This window comes from Trachemys scripta, chromosome 2, assembly GCF_013100865.1.
Source record: "Trachemys scripta elegans isolate TJP31775 chromosome 2, CAS_Tse_1.0, whole genome shotgun sequence".
NCBI classification, from domain to species: Eukaryota; Metazoa; Chordata; order Testudines; family Emydidae; genus Trachemys; species Trachemys scripta.
In genome coordinates, this window is record NC_048299.1 from 99,574,832 (window position 1) to 99,595,433 (window position 20,602).

General features: G+C 39.8%; 1 protein-coding gene across 1 annotated transcript in view; it reads left to right on the forward strand.

Moving 5' to 3' along the window:
* Nucleotides 1–20,602, forward strand: part of ABCA13 (ATP binding cassette subfamily A member 13) — a 285,349-nt gene that overhangs the window by 213,968 nt on the left and 50,779 nt on the right. The window contains exons 49-54 of the mRNA XM_034761320.1: nucleotides 2,213–2,267; nucleotides 3,660–3,837; nucleotides 10,475–10,590; nucleotides 14,083–14,239; nucleotides 15,775–16,028; nucleotides 18,091–18,283. Coding sequence (XP_034617211.1) covers nucleotides 2,213–2,267; nucleotides 3,660–3,837; nucleotides 10,475–10,590; nucleotides 14,083–14,239; nucleotides 15,775–16,028; nucleotides 18,091–18,283 — 953 coding nt within the window. The remainder of the gene's footprint in view (nucleotides 1–2,212; nucleotides 2,268–3,659; nucleotides 3,838–10,474; nucleotides 10,591–14,082; nucleotides 14,240–15,774; nucleotides 16,029–18,090; nucleotides 18,284–20,602) is intronic.

The following is a 20,602-nucleotide window of genomic DNA, read 5'->3' on the forward strand; positions in this document are numbered from 1 at the left end:
CCGCCCCAGGCAAAAAAGAAGAGCGCCGTGCCGCCGAAGCCCCCCCAGCGCTGCCGAAATCCCCGCTCCTCCAAGCGCTGTGCCGCCCGAATCCCCCCCCTCCGAGCACCACGCCAAGCCCCCGCCCTCCTCCGAGCACTGTGCCGCACCAGCCCCCCGCCCCCTCCGAGTGCCAAGCCCCTGCTCCCCTCCGAGCGCTGTGCCACGCCAGCCCCCGCCCCCTCTGAGCGCTGCGCTGCCCGAAGCCCCGCCCCCTCTGAGCACCGTGCCGGCTGAAGCTCCGCCCTCCGAGCGCCGCGGAAACAAAAAAAAACCCCTCCAGCGCTGCCCTGATGAATAAATAAATAAATAAAAACCCGAGCACCGCACTGCCCCAAGGTGCCGCCCCAAGCACGTGCTTGGTCGGCTGGTGCCTGGAGCCGGCCCTGCCTGGGGAGGACAAGAGTGGATTCTGCACCAAGAAGGAGGGACAATCTGTAGACAGAAGAAAGGGCTGGTTTGAATGGGCTGACTGCAGCTTGTCTGGTTTCCCTCTAGCCAAGAGCTACCTCTCTTCCCTAATCTGTTTGTACTATTTACCTTGCTCCCGGTCTCATCTTTGTCCTATTACTGAGAGACATTAAGGGGAAGGTACAGCAGAGTAGTGAATGGTCAGGGCAGGTCAGAAAAGGCAGAGTGCTATGAGGTGGCTGAGTACTTAGAAGACATTTAGCAGGACAGAGCAGGAGATTAGCAAACACCAGGTTCTTGATTTGTATATTAGGGTTTACCCTTTTTCACTGTTGTGAGTGATCCCCGGATTTGGAGGGGGCTTCTGTAGGGGAAGGGATCTGTCAGGAGTTGGGAGGGTGAGGAAACAGGTTAGTATCTAAGGCCAATGACAAGAGTCTGTGAATGGATGTGAGAAATGGGAATGAAATTGACTCAGCTCCAGGTTATCATCAACTTTCATGAGTGTTCTTCCAAATGGCCTCATCTGCCAATGGCTATGGAGACATTAAAATAAATGAAGGATGCAACATCTCAGTTTGTGAACATCCCAGAAAATGGACAAATAAAATAACTAAAACTCTTATTATTTAACGATATCATTATATTTTATGATATCACAGGGCCTCTGTTTTCCTTGGCAATAACCCAGTTCCTTCAGTCTCAAATTCAGCCACTGAGGAATCAGATTATTACCTTGTAGGATAGAGAAGTGGATTTATTATGGCCTAAATGTAAAGACAGCAAGTCCAATTAATAGTTGATGTGAAAGCTTTTCTTAAATTGTGCATGAAAATATTAAAAATCTCATCCTGAGCAAAATGTGGATTTCCTCCAAGAGGAAAATCCACCCCCCCCTTCAACAAAAGGAGCAAAAAGAGAATTGTCTGACACTGAAAACTGCTTTCAGTTTTTGAAANGGTGATTGATATTTTATTTTTTAAATCATCTATTAAAAAAATAAAAATACAATCAGATAAAGGTTAATGTAGGATACTGGTCTACATTTCCCCCCACACAACTCCTGTGAAATCAACATTTTTTTTTACAGAGGATAATCTCTAATTTGACAATGTCTCTCAAACCCCTTTCAGATTCAAACAGAGAAGTAAACTCCATCCGTCATTGGTTAGTTATATTAGGTCAATGTACGATATAGTTGCCAAATATAACATCCTTGTGTAATTGCAATTCAGAAATCAAAGGGCCAATTTGTAGCCTTAATTCCTGATCCTGCAAGAGGTCAACACTTCAGTCCTGAGCGTCATCAGTTCACATTGTCTAGATCACAGATTGGCTGAGAATTTCACAGCACATGGTCAATTTGCACAGTCGGAGACTTAACTATGGAGCTGCTAACACCAATCCTCAATGCTAATGGCACATTGAGATATGAAGCAATGCCTACCCACAAAAGTGAGAATGTTCAAAATAAAGTACTCTCTCTTTTGGTTCCTCTCCTTTTCATTTTGCATCACTCTCTATTCCTCTCTGTTGCTCTTTCTTCTTCTGTCACTCATTATCATAAACTCTGCCACATCTGCACTCTGTTCACAAAACAAGTTCTGAAACAACTTTGTAACTTGAAAATCACAAAGGAACTTTGACAAGTTTTATAAGTATCTCCTCCCCCCCAAATAATTATTTTTAATATAAATTTCAGGATCCGTTAATTCTAGAGCTTGTAGCATTGATGTGGGATTTTCTTAATTTCCCTTCACAGGAATCACGCTCTATAGCCATCCATATGGAGGAGCCATGCTAGATGAGGACAAAATGTAAGTAAACTGTTAATAAAATAAAAAGCAAAGCCCCAGTGGCCAAATAATGAAAGTTGCAGATTAAAACACATGTATATTATATGCAGGAATTTGGCTATGCACTAGTCCATTTAGCTATGGATTTCCACTGCCAGTATATAGTACAAGGGTGTATAAGACATATATTAGTTTGGAGAGAAAAAATAATAATATATAACTTATTGTTGAACTTCATCTGTTTTCTGTTCACAAAGTATTTGAAATCAGGACACAAAATTCTCAAAGGTGTTCATTGTTTGAAATGATTGAGTTTCTACATGAAGATGTTCATCTTCTATGAAGAGGGAAAATCTTGCAAAGGGTTCACTGTAAATATTCAAACTTTGAAATGTGTGTGTCAGTTAAAGAAGTTGCATTGTCTTGTTCCTATTCTCTGATTGGATTGATGAGCGCAGCATGTACATGCAGTTTTGGGGTCAAAGTGCATCTGTGTGTTCTCTGTTGCGAATCTGAGTTAATGATGACTCAAGATTGTCGAAGAACAGGCTCAATTGGAATTATTTAATCAAAGATTATCAGATTAATACAGCATTATACAGAATACAGAAAGAATAGATACATTAGCACACTTTTGTTGTAAGATCAAGATCTGTGTCTGTCTCCCTTCTTCCCTCTAACTGGAGGGATGCAGTTTTATACCTCAACTAAATTCCAACACTGTCATTTTATAGGGTTTTCAAGCAGACACCACCTTTGCCAAAAGAAACATATGTTCTGATGTCATTTCTTTATATTCTCAGTTTACCTGATTTGTGTGTGAAGGCATAATTATTTACAGCTCAGAGGACCAACAATTCTTCAAGATAGACTCCACTGAAAGATATTTTCTCCCCCCATAATCATTCTTCCCTCTTGATTCTCTAAAGGAAACATCTGTTGCAACAATAATCTCATCAGTTTTTCAAGGTTATATATGTATTTGTAAGCATTTTACATATATGTATGTATGTTAAGGGGATTGTTTCTCAGACTATCAAGAGTTCTATTGACATAGAGATGCCATGGATTATTAGATACAGCACAGAATTCCTGAATAGGGTTACTTATCAGTCAAGGACCAGTGTTCTGGGCCTTAGAATTCAACATACTTTTTGTTAATATCCTAACAATTCTAAAGAATAGGTAAGATATAAATGAATCAAGTATACAGAAAGAAAAGGACTAAAGAGGTTAATATTGACTAAGAGATACTAACATCTCTTTCTATACTTGTATCATGGATGTGTCTGTATGTACATACTACTAATCTCATATTTATCAAGATAAGTAGCAATTGTTTTGGTAATAAATGGGACTTGCAAATATTTGCCTGCCTTTGTTTTAATGGTACCATTTTGTTTTGAATCCCAGAATGGAGAATGTTCGCCAGTGTGGAGTGGCACTGTGTATCATGTTGGGTTTCTCTATCCTTACGGCATCCATTGGAAGCTCGGTAGTGAAAGACAGAGTGTCCGGTACAAAGCGGTTGCAGCACATATCTGGACTTGGCTACAAGACCTACTGGCTTGCTAACTTCCTGTATGATATGGTACGTACTGTGTAAGGCAACACATGTCTGCATGGCTGCAGGTATGTTTCTGAATGGGTTGTTTTGGGTGGACTCAGACTAGTGGAGGAGTTGTGTTCATAATAAAATGCATTTTTAGTACAGTGGAATTCTGTTAGAAATGTTTAGGGTAACACCCTGTTTGATTGTTACATGTTAAGACTTCCATTCTGTATATATCCACTGTATTATACCCATTCATTCTTTTCCACTGTAATATAAAACTCCACCCGGCAGGGATTGTGTTCTGTGTTTTCCAAAGTTGACTTGTAAACTGCACTCTCCATTGTGGGTAATGTATATAGTAAATAATAGAATATATGGATTCATATGCAGAGAACTTCCTAACTCAGATGCAGGCATACAAGTAAAATCTCTATCTTGCAAACAGAGTTCCACTTCCATGTCAGTGCTCATGTAGCTAGGTTAGATTATTAGCAACATTAATTCAGTCTCCTACAAACTAACATTCTTCATCTGCAGTTAGTGCACCGAAAAATATGAATATCTTTCCATCCTTTGAAAATATCAAGAACATTGTTTTCTAAATCTCTCCCAATCAGTTCCTTACTTACCAAGTGCAAAGACACCAAAACATGCATGAGAAGGAAATGACTTTTAGGAAGTAGGATTTAACACACGCAGTTAAAGCATCACTGTGGTTGGAATTCATGGCTCCACTTACAAAAAGTGTGCGAAATTAGTCTTTGTGCAGGGAGCTAATCAGGGGTGAGGGAATAGAATTCACCATACCAGCTTGCAGCCAGTCTGCAGTGCAACCTATTTACAGTTACTGATATTTTGTGTCCCCTGTGTATGGTTGGCCCATGGAGCCATATAATAATGGATTCTGTAATCCATCCACAAACAGACCGTGCAACACTGACCTATTCAGAGCCAAAGCAGAGACCCCAACTCCCTGGTATGCTGAAGATGAATTCCCTCCTCCCAGAAGAGTAAAATCACTGTGTATATATTGTGACAAAGTTCCTCCTCTATCTTGGTGGGTCCTGCGCTTATTGGCAGATTTTCTTGCCTCAGAGATTCACCATGTGGGTTGGGGAACAGCCCAGAGACCTTCCTCTCTGGAAGAACCCATAGTCCAGGTCAATTGGGAGGTTTAAGGGGAACCCAGGCCCACCCTCTACTCCGGGTTCCAGCCCAGGGCCCTGCAGCTGTCTATAGTGCCTCCTGTAACAGCTGCATGACCACTACAATTCCCTGGGCTACTTCCCCATGGCCTCCTCCAAACACCTTCCTTATTCTCACCACAGGACCTTCCACCTGGTGTCTGATAATGCTTGTGCTCCTTAGTTCTCCAGCAGCACATCTTCCTTGCACCTCTTGCTCCTCACACTCGCACCACAAACTGAAGTAAGTGAGCTTTTTAAAACCCAGGTGCCCTGATTAGCCTGCCATAATTGATTCTAGCAGCTTCTTCTTAATTGGCTCCAGGTGTCCTAATTAGCCTGCTTGCCTTAACTGGTTCTAGCAGGTTCCTGATTACTCTAGTGCAGTCCCTTCTCTGGTCACTCAAGGAACAGAAAACTACTCATCCAGTGACCAGTATATTTGCTCTCTACCAGACTCCTGTACCCCACTGGTCTGGGTCTGTCACAATATACATACTCTGTTTAATTATTTTAGTGGGGGGTTTTCCAAGGAGGAGATGTTTTCTGGCTTGTGAGACTGGGTTCTACTGCCTCTGGAACAAATTGATGCCAATTCAATTATCCAGCAGCTTCACCTCAAAACACTCCAGCCAATCTGTATGACAAGGGAGGAGCACACTTCTGCAGTACTCCTTATCCTTGTTAGTTCAGGGAAAGAAGGACTCAGAATGCAATCCAGGTCTCGCACAAAGCAATTGAAAGCACTGAGCACACAAGTTATTCTTGGGACACAGATTTTTAGAACATTTGTGGTTCTCAAACTATTTTGAATCTGTAACACTAGAGCTTCATTCAGCTGTTGTCTAAAATGGGACTTTCACACTTGAGCAAACTTGAAATAAGAGAACATTTACACAAAAAGCCATTTATTTAGCCAGTAAATTTCTGTATTCCCTTTGCTCTCATTTCAAATAAGGGTGCTTGACTGAGAGCTTATTCCCTCATAGTGAGGGCACGGCTTCTCCTTGTGCTTGATTGTGCAGCAAAGTCAGCTCCTTGTTAGTTTTGCCAGTCCATTGCTTTCAAAATGTTGTCACATATTCTGGATGATGTATCCTGGGCTGGGAAAGAACAGGCACTGCTTAAATGCTAATCAGACTGCAGGTAAGTTAGAGATTCTGAATGCATGAATATAAGAAAAGTTAAACGTGGACTCCTCCCAGGCTTTGTAGGAGTTCAGATCATGTCATATGTCATTAATTAGATAATCTTCCTTAGATTTGTGATAAATTTTAATATTGGATTTATGATCCCATTACCCCATGATAATCTGTCTGTTCTTAATATGTCAATTAATTACATTAATATTTCCATTAATATCTTCAATGATAAGAAAAATGTAATATGTAAAAAATATTATGAGAAGTTATGTTGCTCTGGGCCCAATCTAAATTAACGTTGTATCATAAACCATACACAAAAAGAGGGCAAAATTAAGATTGCATGTGCAACCTTAACATTCACAAGGATGTTTCAATCCTTACCTGCAAAACCATCACATCTACTTAACGTAATATTTTTATGGAAAATCCCTAGTGAAAAAAATCCATGGACTGGAGTTCTTCAAACAACACCTTGTTCCACTTAATGGTCACACTGAAGTATTCTAGGGTCCCTGAATAGCTGAAAACTGCATTTGTGGAACACTGTTGCATGAAACTGTTTATAATAGTTGTGTGGGCGGGGGGGGGGGGGTGAAGAGGGGGAAGGGAAAGAGGTGGGTAGGGTGTGTGTGTGTTTTTTTTCCTCCTTAATTCACTTTTGGGCAGTTACCAGGCTGGGAAATTTTCAGACTAATAGGTTAAAGTTTCTGAAAACTGGTAGTATTAATGAAAACATTCACCCAAACTTACTTATACAGTTCTCCACCCTAACACCAACATAAACATAGTGTGCAGTCCTTTCACAGGGGCTAAAAATTGATCAGCCGCTTGAATAACGTGCACTGCAAGCAGGATGAAAATACCACATCCACTTCCTCACAACTGGCTCCATTGTCCTCCTCTTAAATCTTAGAAAATGACAGTCTCCAAGGTGTTAAATTAGTTGGGAACTAATCAGTGTCCTGTGGGATGAGTCTGATGTTTCATATTATTCCTCAGTTTGAAAGTCCTTTTTAAAAATGAGAACCCTATTATCATTCCCTCAATAAATAGAGAGGGTGTTGTTATTAATCATTATCTGTAACAGTAGCACCTAGAGGTCCCAACTGAGACCAGGGCCCCAATGTGCCAGGTGCTGTACAACACATATTAAGAGGGAAGTGGACTGGACTGAAGAACGCAAGGCTCTGAATGTGAAGGAGGCCTGGAGTTAGTTTCTACAACTTTGACTTAAAGTATCTGAAACCTGCAAAGCAAGTGGGAAAAAAAATGTAGGGAAGGGTTGCAGACCAAGCTGGATGAGCAAGCATCTCAAACAGGTGATTAAGAGAAAGCAGAAAGCCTACAAGGAATGGAAGATGGGAAGGATCAGCAAGGAAAGCTACCTCCTGGAGGTCAGAAGGTGTAGGGATAAAGTGAGAATTGTGGAAAACCAAGCAGAGTCAGACCCTTGTAAAGGAAATTAAAACCAATAGTAAAAAATTCTATAGCCATGTAAATAAGGAGTGGGATCACTAAGCACTGAGGCTGGGGTGAAGATTAAAGATAATCTAGGCATGGTCCAACACTTAAACAAATACTTTGCCTCAGTTATTAATAAGGGTAATGAAGAGTTTAGGGGTAGTGGCAATGTGAATAATTGAAGTGAGTTTATGGAAATTACACACCCAAGGCAGAAGTCAAACTCAAACTGCTTATTGGGACTAAATGGAAGGGGGGATAATCTCCATCCAAGAATATTAAAGCAACTAGCACATGAAATTGCAAGCCCAATAGCAAGGATTTTTAATGAATCTGTAAACTCAGGGGTTGTACTCTCCAACTGAAGAAATGCTAATATCGTACTTATTTTTAAGAAAGTGGGGGAGGAGGGAGAAGTGATCTGGGAAACTACAGGCCTATTAGTTTGACCTCAATTGTATGCAAGGTTTTGGAACAATTTTGAAAGGAAAAGTAGTTAAGGACATAGAGGTAAACATTAATTGGGATAAAATAATGTTAAGGATAAGGAAATGCAGTGGATCTCATCTACCGGGATTTCAGTAAGGCATTTGATACAGTTTCTCATGGGAAATTATTAGTTAAATTGGAGAAGAAGTGGATTGATATGAGAATTGAAAGGATAAGGAATTGGTTAAAGGGGAGACTACAGCGGGTCATACTGCAAGATGAACTATCAGGCTGGAGGGAGGTTACTAGTGGAGTTCCTCATAATTGGTCTTGGGGGCAATTTTTATTACTGACCTTGGCATAAAAAATGGGAATGTGCTAATAAACTTTGTGGATGACATGGAATTGGGAGGTATTGCCAATACAGAGGAAGAGTGGAATATCATACAAGATGATCAGGATGGTCTTGTAAACTGGAGTAATAGAAATGGGTAAAATGTAATAGTGCAAAGTGCAAGGTCATGCCCGTAAGGATTAACAACAAGAATTTCTTCTATAAGCTGGGGACTTATCAATTCGAAGTGACACAGGAGGAGAAAGCCCTGGGTGTATTAGTTGATCACAGGATGACTATGAGCTGCCAATGTGATGCAGCTGTGAAAAAAGACTAATGCGTAGGATGCATCAAGTGAGGTATTTCCAGCAGAGACAGGGAAATGTTAGTATCATTTTACAAGGCTCTGCTGAGACCTCATCTGGAATACTGTATGCAATTCTGGTCTCCCATGTTTAAAAAGGATTAATTCAAACTGGAGCAGATGCAGAGAAGGGCTACTAGGATGATTAGAGGAATGGAAAATTTACCTTAAAAGAGGAGACTCAAGGATCTTGGCTTGTTTACCCTACGCTAATGAAGGGTGAGGGGAGATATGATTGCTCTCTGAAAATACATCCGAAGGAGAAATACCAGGGAGGGAGTTATTGAGGTTAAGGACCCACGTTGGCACAAGAAAAAATGCATATAAACTGGCCATCAACAGTTTAGGCTTGAATTAGATGGAGATTTCTGACCATCAGAGGAGTAAAGTTCTGGAACAGCCTTTCAAGGGGAGCAGTGGGGCAAAAAACCTAAATTGTTTCAAGACTGAGCTTAGTAAGTTTATGGAGGGGACGGGATGATAAGACTGCCTACAATGGCATGTGGCCCATCTGCGACTGCAAGTAGCATAGATTCCCAATGGCTAGAGATGGGGCACTAGGTGGGAAGGGCTCTGAGTTACTACAGAGAGTTCTTTCCCAGGTGTTTGGCTGGTGGGTCTTGCTGACATACTCACGGTACAACTGATCACCATAATTGGGATCGGGAAGGAATTTTCCTCCAGGTCAGATTGGCAGAGACTGTGGGTTTTTTTTTTTTCACCTTTGTTTGCAGCATGAGGCACAGGTCACTTGATCGCTTAAACTAGAGTAAATGGTGGATTCTCTGTAACTTTAAATCTTTAAATCGTGATTTGAGGACTTAGTAACATGGCCAGAGATTAGGGGGCCTATTTCAGGAGTGGGTGGGTGAGGTTCTGTGGCCTGCAATGTGCAGAAGGTCGGACTAGATGATCATGATGATCCCTTCTGACCTTAGAGTCTTGTGAGTCAGAGATAGTTCTTGCCTCCAAGAGCTTACATTTAAAATTGACAGAAGAGACTAATCATGGGGAGATAAGCAGCAGCCCGGAGAGGTGAAGTGTCTTATCAAGGTCACACATCAGGTCATTGGTAGAACTGGGATAAGAACCCACGAACTGGGAGAAGAATCTGTCCTGTGCCTGATCCTTTGCACAACTATCATTCCCTATGCTAACTGTTGTGTTAATGGCAGATAGGAACATGTATCAAGGGGAGCCTAGATTCTTTGTCAAGTGTGTATGTTATTGCTATGTATAAATGCAAACAGTGTCAGTTTCTGTTAAAAATGTTAGGTGATGCTTCACCTGCATATGTTCTCATTCATTAAAGTCAGGCTGAAACTGTCTCTCAGTTGCTGTGGTTGCTGGATTGTTCAATGAAACCCTAGTGGTTGTGGTGCTGCTGCTGCCCATACTAAATGCGTGCAATATAGTTTGGGGGCATTGGAGCAGCAGTCCCACATGGATCTATTACGTACAGGAGCTGGCTTCTTAAATTAACATCAAGTGATGGCAGCTAGGATTGTAGGATTGGAACAAAGGTAAATGTATATACTTGGATTGTATTTTTGCAGGGTTTTTGAGCGGGACAGTACTCCAGCTGCCCAGTGGTGGAACTACTGAGTACAAGATAGCAGAACTCCACTGCCTACTTATTTCTAGTACGCTATGTAAAATAGAGTTGCTACCAATCCCAAAGACACTTCCATGTTCATTGGATAAGACTACTATGAGATGCTCTCCTGCAATGTTTCTGTTTTTCTTCTCTTTCTAGCTGTTTTACCTGGTTCCAGTCGGCCTGTGTATCAGTGTTATTGCTGCCTTCCAGTTATCAGCCTTCACTTTCCGAGAAAACTTGGCAGCCTCAGCTCTCCTGCTGATACTCTTTGGGTATGTGATTGGAGATGCTGCTCTAGAATTATGGCTTGTTTCTTACAAACAGAAATCTTTAGGCTTGGTTTGCACCTGCTGCTGGGTGCATGATTTTCTGTCTTTGCAGACGATTATGAGGCAGCAATGGATAATGAGAGAACAAGCTGCAGCATGAGGCTGAATGCACCATAGGGGAAATGGAAGGGAGATTTGCTCACTCATAATGAGAGTAGTACTAAAAATGTCTCAAGAAGACACTCAAGCTGTACAACAATCTTTTACTGTTAGAAATTGATTGTGTGTTATTCTCACTAAAGGACTCATCTAGGTGCCAAAAATAGTAGCATAGACAGGCTTGAATTTCAGTGGCTGGATTGCAGAATATCACCAAGAGCTGAAACTGTCTTTTATTATATTCATTGATGTGAGAAAGTTGGCCAAGTTTGAGCTCCAGACTGGTTGAGTTGGCCAAGTTAGAGTTCCAACAAATATTATGAGATGGGAAAGCACTTACCTAGGCCCGCTTCAGCTAATTTTCCAAAGTCAATTTTTTACAGGTGAAATAGTTTCTATTAAGTAAAATGGGTCTGGTATTTGCTTTATAATAGGCATATAGGAATCGGCATACTAGATCAGACCAATGATTCATCTACTCCTATACCCTGTTTCCAGCGGGGTGATTGAGAGGAAAGTATAAGATAAAGAATTATGGAATATGCTGCCCAGAGAGGAGGTTTCTTCCTTACCCCAAGGAATTGATGGTTTATTCATGGGGAGATATATCCCTTGTAAATGTGTATCTTACCTAACATATCTGTGTCCTTATCTATATAAATGTTGAATCCTTTTTGATTCCTGCTGTTGACCATAATATGTGAATGGAGAACTACATAAATTCTAACCTCTCTCCTCACACCAATGGACCTGAAACAAGTATACAAGCCTGATTTAGTGTCCATTGAAGCTAGTGAAATGACTTCTACTGTATTCAGTGGGCCTATGCAGTATGATGCTGTTATGCGGTATTAGTGCTAACGTTATTTTTGTTATTTTAGCCAAGTTATGGTTGAAGTTACTTCAGAATATGTGTCTATTAGAGAGTTTGAGCATTTACAAAAGCAGAGCTATGGCTGGCTTGTAATGGAGTTCAAACCATTAAGGATAAACCTTCTTGTACTGTGTGGGCCTGATCCAGCTCTAGTTGAAGTCAGTGATGTAACTTCCATTGACTTCAGTGGTGCAGGATCAGTTCCTGTATCAGTGGATCTTAAAAAGTACTGTACCAATCAAATGTTCAATAAATTTAACAAGACTCCAGGAAATGCTGTGAGACAGACAAATGCATATATTTATTTGTACTAGGCCTTATTCACACACCATCCCTTCCTGGCTCCAAACACACAATTCGGTGAAGTACTTTTGTGACTCTTTCCTGTCGCCCCCACCTCCATAAATGTTTCGTGTAATTTCCTTATATGTATATTCTGTGTCACAGTTTTTCTCTTTAAATTTTTCGGTAACAATTTGTGATCTTAAAAAGGCATTTTGTCAGGCTTTGTCCAACCTAAAATAAAGACAAAAATCCTTAATGGCCCAGTTATGTGACAGAAGCTTAACATTACTGAAAGCATTCTGCTTAAAAAAAGAAATCATCATCCGGGTGTCTTAATTCAAGTTGGGTTACTGACATTTTTTAAAATATCCAGAATTCATGATACAGCTTCTCTGTCCTTATTTTTTTTTTTCCTGCCTGGTAGCAGAAATTTTGTACGGCACTACCTTTCATGCACATCTGTCCAAAATGACCTGTCCTCAATTCAAAGTATCTCATGATATATGGGTGCTTTAAACTCACTTTTGCAGGAGGGGAAGGCAGAAAAATAGAATCTGAGACTGGTATGGACTTTATGTGATCTGCCAGAACTCCATACAATTTTAGAGCTAAATTTTTATATTCTTGGTTCTTAGTCAGAACCTGTTTGCTCAGTTTACTAGAGAAACACCTGTAGGTTAAATTCTCATCTCATTTATATTGATGTAACTCCACTTAAGCCATTGAACTCCATTGTCTTCAATGGAGTTATTCTGTATTTGCACTAGTTTAACTCAATAAACTCAATGGAGTTATTCTATATTTGCACTAGTTTAACTCGATAAAATTCAGAGTAGTGATTTCAGCACAAAGGGGAGGAAAGTCGGTTAAGGCATGGAACTGGAAACTTGGAAATAAAAGTTCTAGTCTAAACTCTGTCACAAAGTTCCTTGGATACCTTGAGCAAGTCACTTAACCTCTCTGTGCCTGTAAACTAGGGATAATAGCACCTCCAACTTAACAGGGGGAGTGGGGAGGTTTAATTCACTAAAGTTTGTAAAGTGTTTTGAGATCCTCACAAGGAAGGTGCCATAAAAGTGCAAAACACTATGGTCTCCTTTGGCCTTAAAATCTGTTGTTGTTCATTTAATCTGATGTCCTGCAGAACACCCAGTTTTATAGCCTTTCACTGTGTAACTCCTGGAGTGACTCAATCACTTGTGTTTCAATAAGACCGTAGTTTTTCAAAAAGACATGAATAAGTTCATTTTTGGTATGTGAGCTGCTCATGTTGTATATGCAGTCCTGCCCGATAGTTCTGGTAAGCATGTCCTGCTTTGCATTTTTTACTCCAATATACTGTTCTTTCCACAGTGTTCATGCTCAAGTGACTGCCCTGGACTACACTTATGGGCAACGTTCTGTGGGTACATCTCACTCTTGTTTGTCAAGAAGCTGACATTTTTGTTCTTTTGTGCATCAGATGGTCTGACTGGGCAACATCTCTCTGCCCATTCTTTCTTTAGTCACCTAAATATTACTCAAATTACTTCAAATTTATGCTGCCATATCTCAGATACTACTGTGTGGGAACTGTATGCTAATGTTGATGTTTTAATGGTAACCACTGTGCTAAACATTTGTCCATTATAGATAATTCAGAGTGCTAATGTGCTGCCTGTAGCAGACATAAGCTATCGCTTGGAGATGGTTTTCACAGCGCTTAGTTCCAATTCCAGCATGCTATAATTTTTTTGCGGTGAAATCTATAAGAACAGATGGCAGATGTGTGACCAAAGTTTATTGTTAAACAAGTTTCTTTTTACTGTATCTCATTGTAGCTGAAGTGTATAAAATGGCTTGGTTTTGCAATTGTTCAGAAATCAAGGTGGTGAGCTACCTGGAGCCATGAAAGAAAAGATATGAAGTTAATAAACAGAAAAGAACGTGTTACAGCTGGTCCTCACATAGCAGTAGATATGTATGTGAAATACAGGAAAGTATGGTGAGCCAGATAGGTAAGTGTTTCCACCAGTGAGGCTGAAGGATTTGGAAAGGAGTTATAAATCGTAAAATCAATGAGTAGCTGTTATATTTCTTTACAGTGACACTAAGGATACTGAGCTCAGGAGTCAGCTGGTGGAGTAAACCATAAATTATTTTTGATGTGGTTCTATTCTTTTTTTTACTTGTTTCAGATATGCAACTTTACCATGGATGTATCTGATGTCCAGATCCTTCTCAAGTTCAGACATAGCTTTCATTTCTTATATCTCCTTAAACTTTGTGTTTGGTCTTTGTACCATGCTGGTGACCCTCTTGCCTCATTTGTTAGCCACAGTTTCCAAAGCACAGGTCAGTATGTACCCTCAGCACCAGTTCCCATAAATGATGTGTGTAGGAATGTATTTCCAGTGCCAAACACTTGCAGTTTAAATTGTAATGAAATAGCTCACTTTTTCTTCATCCCAAAACATTATAGGTTATTGTTCCTCACAACATTTTATAAACCCAAAGGCTTTACTTGTTTTTTTTAAAAGAATTGCACTCTAATAATGCAAAAACAGCTTTAATTGAAACTGTAATATTTTCCAGACCTTTAATTCATAATTTGCACATAATGGGAGCTGTTCAAGTCCACTGAATAGATAATGTGTGTTGCAAAATTTGTTTGAATAATATTGACATAAGTGGTAAGCCAGTTGGTTAAAGGAGATATAGTGTATTGTGTGAATAATAATACATTCCCTCAGTGCATATATGTAACTCCCATTAATATTAATCTCAATGGGAATTGTGCACATGAATTGAGAGGAGATGGAAACTCTATAGTTTTCAAAACCTATCTAAATGGGCTATGCTGAGGAAGTGATGTTTGAATACAGATCTGGATTAAATTTTGGCTCTGGATTGGGGTTCACATTTGAGGACAAATTTGACTAGGGTTGTGGCTCGGTTTTTATGGCACTCAAATTTTAAAACTGCAAGAGCAAAGGAATGGTGAGTAAACTGACCCTGATCATTCCATTGTGCTTACATGTTGCAAAATGTATATAATATATTGCTGAAGTACTATATATATTCTGATACTGCTCCTAAACACACATTCACTAATACTTCTTGTCATGCTACTCTTAATTTTATCAAGAAAAACTAGACATTTTGTTTATATATAAGAATCTAGAGAATACTAGAGCCCTAAAAATGTTGCTCTTGGTAGTGTTCCAGGTGGAAACAATTACTATTTGTATTATGGCACTACCTAGGGACCCAAAACCATTGAACTAGGCACCATACAAACTTAGAATAAGAGACCATCTGTATCCAAAATAATCTGTGGGTTAGAATTGTATATGGACTTAAGTTTCAAAATTTTGAAATGGTCCAGGGCCTGATTCTTATCTCACACTGGTCTAAATAAGAATAGACTCCACTGAAGTAAATTGAGTTGCAACAGTGTCAGACTGGAGTGAGAATAGAATAAAGCTCATAGCCTTTAAGTCTGTTTAATTTTCTATTTCTATGGCCTGGTCNGGGGGGGGGGGGTGTCGATCTAAGATATGCAACTTCAGCTACGAGAATAGCATAGCTGAAGTCAACGTATCTTAGATCGAATTAAAATTACTTACTTCGTGTCCTCGCGGTGCGGGATCGGCGGCTGCGGCTCCCCCATCAACTTTGCTTCCCCCTCTTGCACTGCTGGAGTTCAGCAGTCAACAGGAGAGAGATCAGGGATCGATTTATCGCAGCTACACTACATGTGATAAATCGATCCCCAATAGATCAATCGCTACCCGCTGATCCGGTGGGTAATGTAGACGTATCCTAAGAGATTCAACATTTTCTCCTCCTTGCTTTTGCCCAACCCCAACCAACTCCTTTCTTTACAGAATTTGCAGAATATCTACAACATCCTCAAGTGGGCCTTTATTGTTTTCCCACCATTCTGCTTGGGCCAGGGTTTACTAGAACTTGCCTACAATCAGATCAAGTTTGATCTGACAAGCAGCTTTGGAATCGATTCTTATGTGAGTCCTTTTGAGATGAATTTCCTGGGTTGGATCTTTGTGGCAATGGCCCTGCAGGGCACAGTTATTCTACTCCTGAGGGTTCTGCTGCATTGGGACCTGCTCCAGAAACTAAGGTATGTGGTGTGTATCATTTATACTCTGCTTTCATGGACATTGACTAATTTCCCAAAGACAGAGGAAGATTAAATCCTTCTGAAAACTAGAAGATAAGACAATCTGATCATTATTCCATTTGGCTGTACTGAGCCCATGCATTATGGCTTTCTATTTCTGTATCTTTATTAGTCACCTAAGCTGGGAAAGAGAGTTCAAAAGAAGCCAGATGGGAGAATTTGTTCAGTTATTTGATTAACTTTTAAACCATGAGCAGCTTTCTATGAAATTCCTTAGCTCTAATAGCAGTTCTGGTGTAGCATCTAGAAGGAAATTTGCCAATATTATAATATTTTAGATTTTCTCTTTTTTATATTAATTCCTTCGCTGCAGGAGACAGGTTTTCCCGGAAAGCTGTGCTGGTAACAAACTATCGATCTCTGACATCCACTTGCAGGGTTCTTCTTCCCTCACATGCCATTGTACTGAAAGATCATGTTGGAAAACAAGCAGTCTCCTCCTCTTCCTCCTTTAAAATGCTTCTGAAAGCTTGGCTTTTCTGTGAAACATTTTAGCATTAAGAACTGCGCCCTGCCCTATGTATGTTCAATCTTATAATATGGTGAATTGTACCAACTTATGCTTCTTCAGTTTGATCCTGCTCGCACTGAAGACTGCCTTCTATACAAAAGCTTGCTCTAGACCCTTGTCCTCATAGGAAAAAAGGGGTACCTATATGCTGAGGTTTCCCTGCTCTTCAAAACCACCTAGACTCAGTAAAATTGTGGGGAATTACTGATGCCTCAGGCAGCATTATTTCCCATATTGCATTCTGTGACTTGCTCTGTGGAATTAAAGAGAACAACAGAGGGCACTGAGCCCATGGCAGTCTACTAGACTTGACATACTGCTGTACATGGAGGGAAGGGACTGGGACATGCCAGGGTTAGAGGCTATCATCTCTGTGGTCCTTAGCCTTCAACTTGCACTGTCATTTTGGACCAGAGAAGGAGTGTGCACTTCATGCTCACATTCTGTTCACCTTCAACTGCTTTTGCTCAAGAGGAGAACATCTGTGAATAGTATTCATTTTCCTTATTTGTGTGAACCCCAGAGCAAGGCAGGCAAGGTGTGTGTTCTTCAAAGCTGGCCTAATTCCAACAAGAGCCCCTTGCAAAGTTTCTAGTAGAGCCACCTCACATTTCTGGCTTCTCCAGCAGTGTATTTTTCATGGAGAGGCCAATGTCATTCTTTTAATAGAAAAGATCTGAAGAGTTTTTTCTGTGGGTCCCCTAGGCAGATGCCTGTTTGGCTTTTATCATCCCTGTTTTTCCGTTGGTGTATATCTACAGTATAAAAGAATGTGGCAAGTATTCCTTAAGAAAAGTTTCATTTTGGGCTCATGCTTTTAAAGTCATTTTAATTTGTAGTTTAAAAAAAAAAAAACCTACCTAGATGCATTTCACTCCCTGTGCTCCCATTTTGCAAATACTGCTTCTTTCCACCCCCTCAGTTCAGGTGTATTTTCAAATTGTATAGCAGATTTATCTCCATGCTCAAATGACATTTCAATCTTACTTCAGTACCCCTATTTCCCCTGCGGAATAGTATGCTATATCCTTCCATTTAAAAAAAAAATGAAATATGGACCAGGTTTGTCAGAATCAATCGGAATTGCAGAGCAAATGTGTAGGGGTTGCTGTGAAGCATTGAATCCTGTTGAGATTTGAATGGCTGAACCTTAATGGAGCATAAGCAGAACTTGTTGGAAAAATTCTGAAGAAACAATTTTTGTCAATTTGCCAACTTGCCGAAATTGAAATGTTGCATGGAAACGATTTGGTGTTAATGAACTGTAAATGGAGCCCAGGCTTCAAAACAAAATATATTCCAGTTCTATTAAAATTTTTGAGTTTTTTGTTCTGATTTTGGGTTGAATTTTTCCCCTGAAATCTCAAAAATATTTGCAGAACTAAAAGTTGTTTTCTGTGCCATCTCTAATAAGCAGAAAAGTGCTCCTTTTTAGTTATCCATGAAATGACAGTGCGTAATTTGCCATTTATTGTGATGTTTTCTTCTTAGGAGTCACTGTTCCATCAGCAGCACAGTCAATCCTTCAGAAGACGAGGATGTAGAAGTGGAACGAAAGAGGCTCTTTGGTGGAAGAACTCAAAATGATATCCTTCTACTGTACAATCTCAGGAAATGTTACCAAGGTTTCAGCAAGAGGAACACTGCTGTGAAAGACATTAGCTTGGGGATACCAAGGGGAGAGGTAAAAGGTTCTATATTTTTTCCTTTTCATTTCTCTTCTTTAAAAAAAAAAAAAACAATTGTGTAATCATAGCAATTGTTCAGGCATGTTCAGAAAATCTGAAATCAAAGCTCTGTGGTTGCTAGCAGAAGCTTTCCAATTGCAGTAATTTCTGAGAAATCGATAATGTTGGGTAGAAGTGAAAGCACTGCTGGGGACTGTTAACATTTTAGAAGCAATTGTTGGTGATTGATATATTACTTTTTGGTTTACGTATCTCTTTTGTTGTTGTTGTGTTCGTTGCATCAAAAGGATTATTTCTTTTGGCTTGTTTTTACTGAGATATTCTATGAATTAGAGTAACCTAAAAGTAAAAAAGCAACATAGATTTTCAGCCTGCTCTTATATGGAAGTAATGTTGTTTAGGCATGAAACTACGGTGCATATCTAGTTAAACAATTCACAAACAATGGACTAAATTCTGAATTGTCATTGGGCTAAACTCTAATTAGCTTAAATAGGAGTTTTGCCTGGGTTAGGACCAATGAGGATTTGACCCTCCGGAAACAGTCCCAGTATATTTGAATGAACCTAAACCTAAATCTGAATCATTAAGCATTGTAGAACCTTAAAATGTCAGAGGAAAGTTAACTAGTTTTTCCAGTTTAAGAGGTATGTGGAGATTTAACTTCCAAAAATGCAGATGAGGAATTATTGCCTTTATTCTATAAATGCTGTCAGGGAAGGGGAGGGTATTTCCTCGTTCCTAATAACCAGTTGGAGGAGGTGAGACGCCAGCATGTGACACTGTGGGTTTTTAACCAATCAGTGATCAGCTGCTATGAAATGCCTAATACAAAGTTTACTATTGCTAATGTAAGCCTACTTATCAGACTTATAACTTCATTAAAATACAGCTGAAAATATAAATTGCTTAATTAAATTAAAATAATGTACACCACTAGAATGCAGTCCCTGTCCTAGCATGGGTACATGTTGCAGTGCTTAACTGAATGACATTGGTGGCAGAGGGTACTCCCCTGCTATTAGCACATACTGTTCAGTGTTGGGTTTGGGGAACACATGGTTAGCACATTTCAGACACTGCCATCCACAATATTGACCAGTTAATATTTAAGATGCCACATGCCAACAGCATGTGTAAAAACTAAACTAGCTCTTTATTAAGAGAGCTATTTACAGATAAGCTGCAAATGTGTAGTTAGCATTCCAGCATGAGCATACAGACTAACCTCCTTGTACCTCCTTAAAACTCTGTCCTCCCGCCACCTGTGTGCCTCCCGCCAAATTCCAGGCAAGTTGGTTCAGTTTGGGAGGTGAAATTGGCTACTTGGGGAGCTCACAGCCAATTCCTTCATGGTCGTCCTCATCATGGCAGTCAGGGATCAGTGTGTTTTCCTGAGGTGGCTGGTAATATTCACAATGTGGCTCGAAGAACATCGTCTGTAGTTGTTAGGCAGGTGAGCACATTTGTTCATTACAACTGTCAAACAACTTTGTCTGGCCTGGTATCCTCATCCCCAGTGCAGCCATTTTCTGATGTGATAATTGAGACATGTCAGGGAATTACAAAGATGTGGAATGTTTCAATCCATGTGTATTTTGGAGGGTTGATGAAGCAGATTTGAATCTCCATTCTGCAGTGATGTCTGTGAGAAAATGTTGTTTCCAGACTGCACTCAACTCTGTGGGAACAGAGGTGGCAATTCCTACAGTCAGTGGATGCTTGCACTACAGAAGAGACGATATTTAGGACTGTAGCCCTTATGTCATGATGTGAGGGCTGCAATGGGTTGTAGATCTTCATGCTATATCTATATGGTTGATAGTGTATATACAGTAGGAAATGGAGCCAAACTCCAAACCTACTATTTTTTTTTATTACTATATTTAGGTAAAGGCTTGTGGTCTGTTTCACAAATGTAAATGAGGTATATTGATTTGGCAGTATAGTGGTTTTGATTAAGAGGGTTCTTGGTGAAAAGGTAGAAGGTTGGTCAGGTCAAACTCAGGGCTGGTCATGAAACCACAATGGTGAAGTTCCTGACTTTCAAATATTTCTTAACTTTAACCTTAACTTTAAACTTCCAGACTTCAAATACTTGTTTTTTTTTAAATAACTGCAACATTGTAGTAATGTGGTTTTAATGTAATAGTTATTTACAACTGTAACTGTAATTTAGTAAATTTTTTGGTGGGAAAATTGCCTTAGTTTTTTTTAGAAAGTAGTTTTAAAAGCTATTATTTGTAAGTTGAAGCAGTTGGTATATTTTCTTTTGATAGTAGGATAGTAAGACTGTTTTGCTGTAATCATAGTTG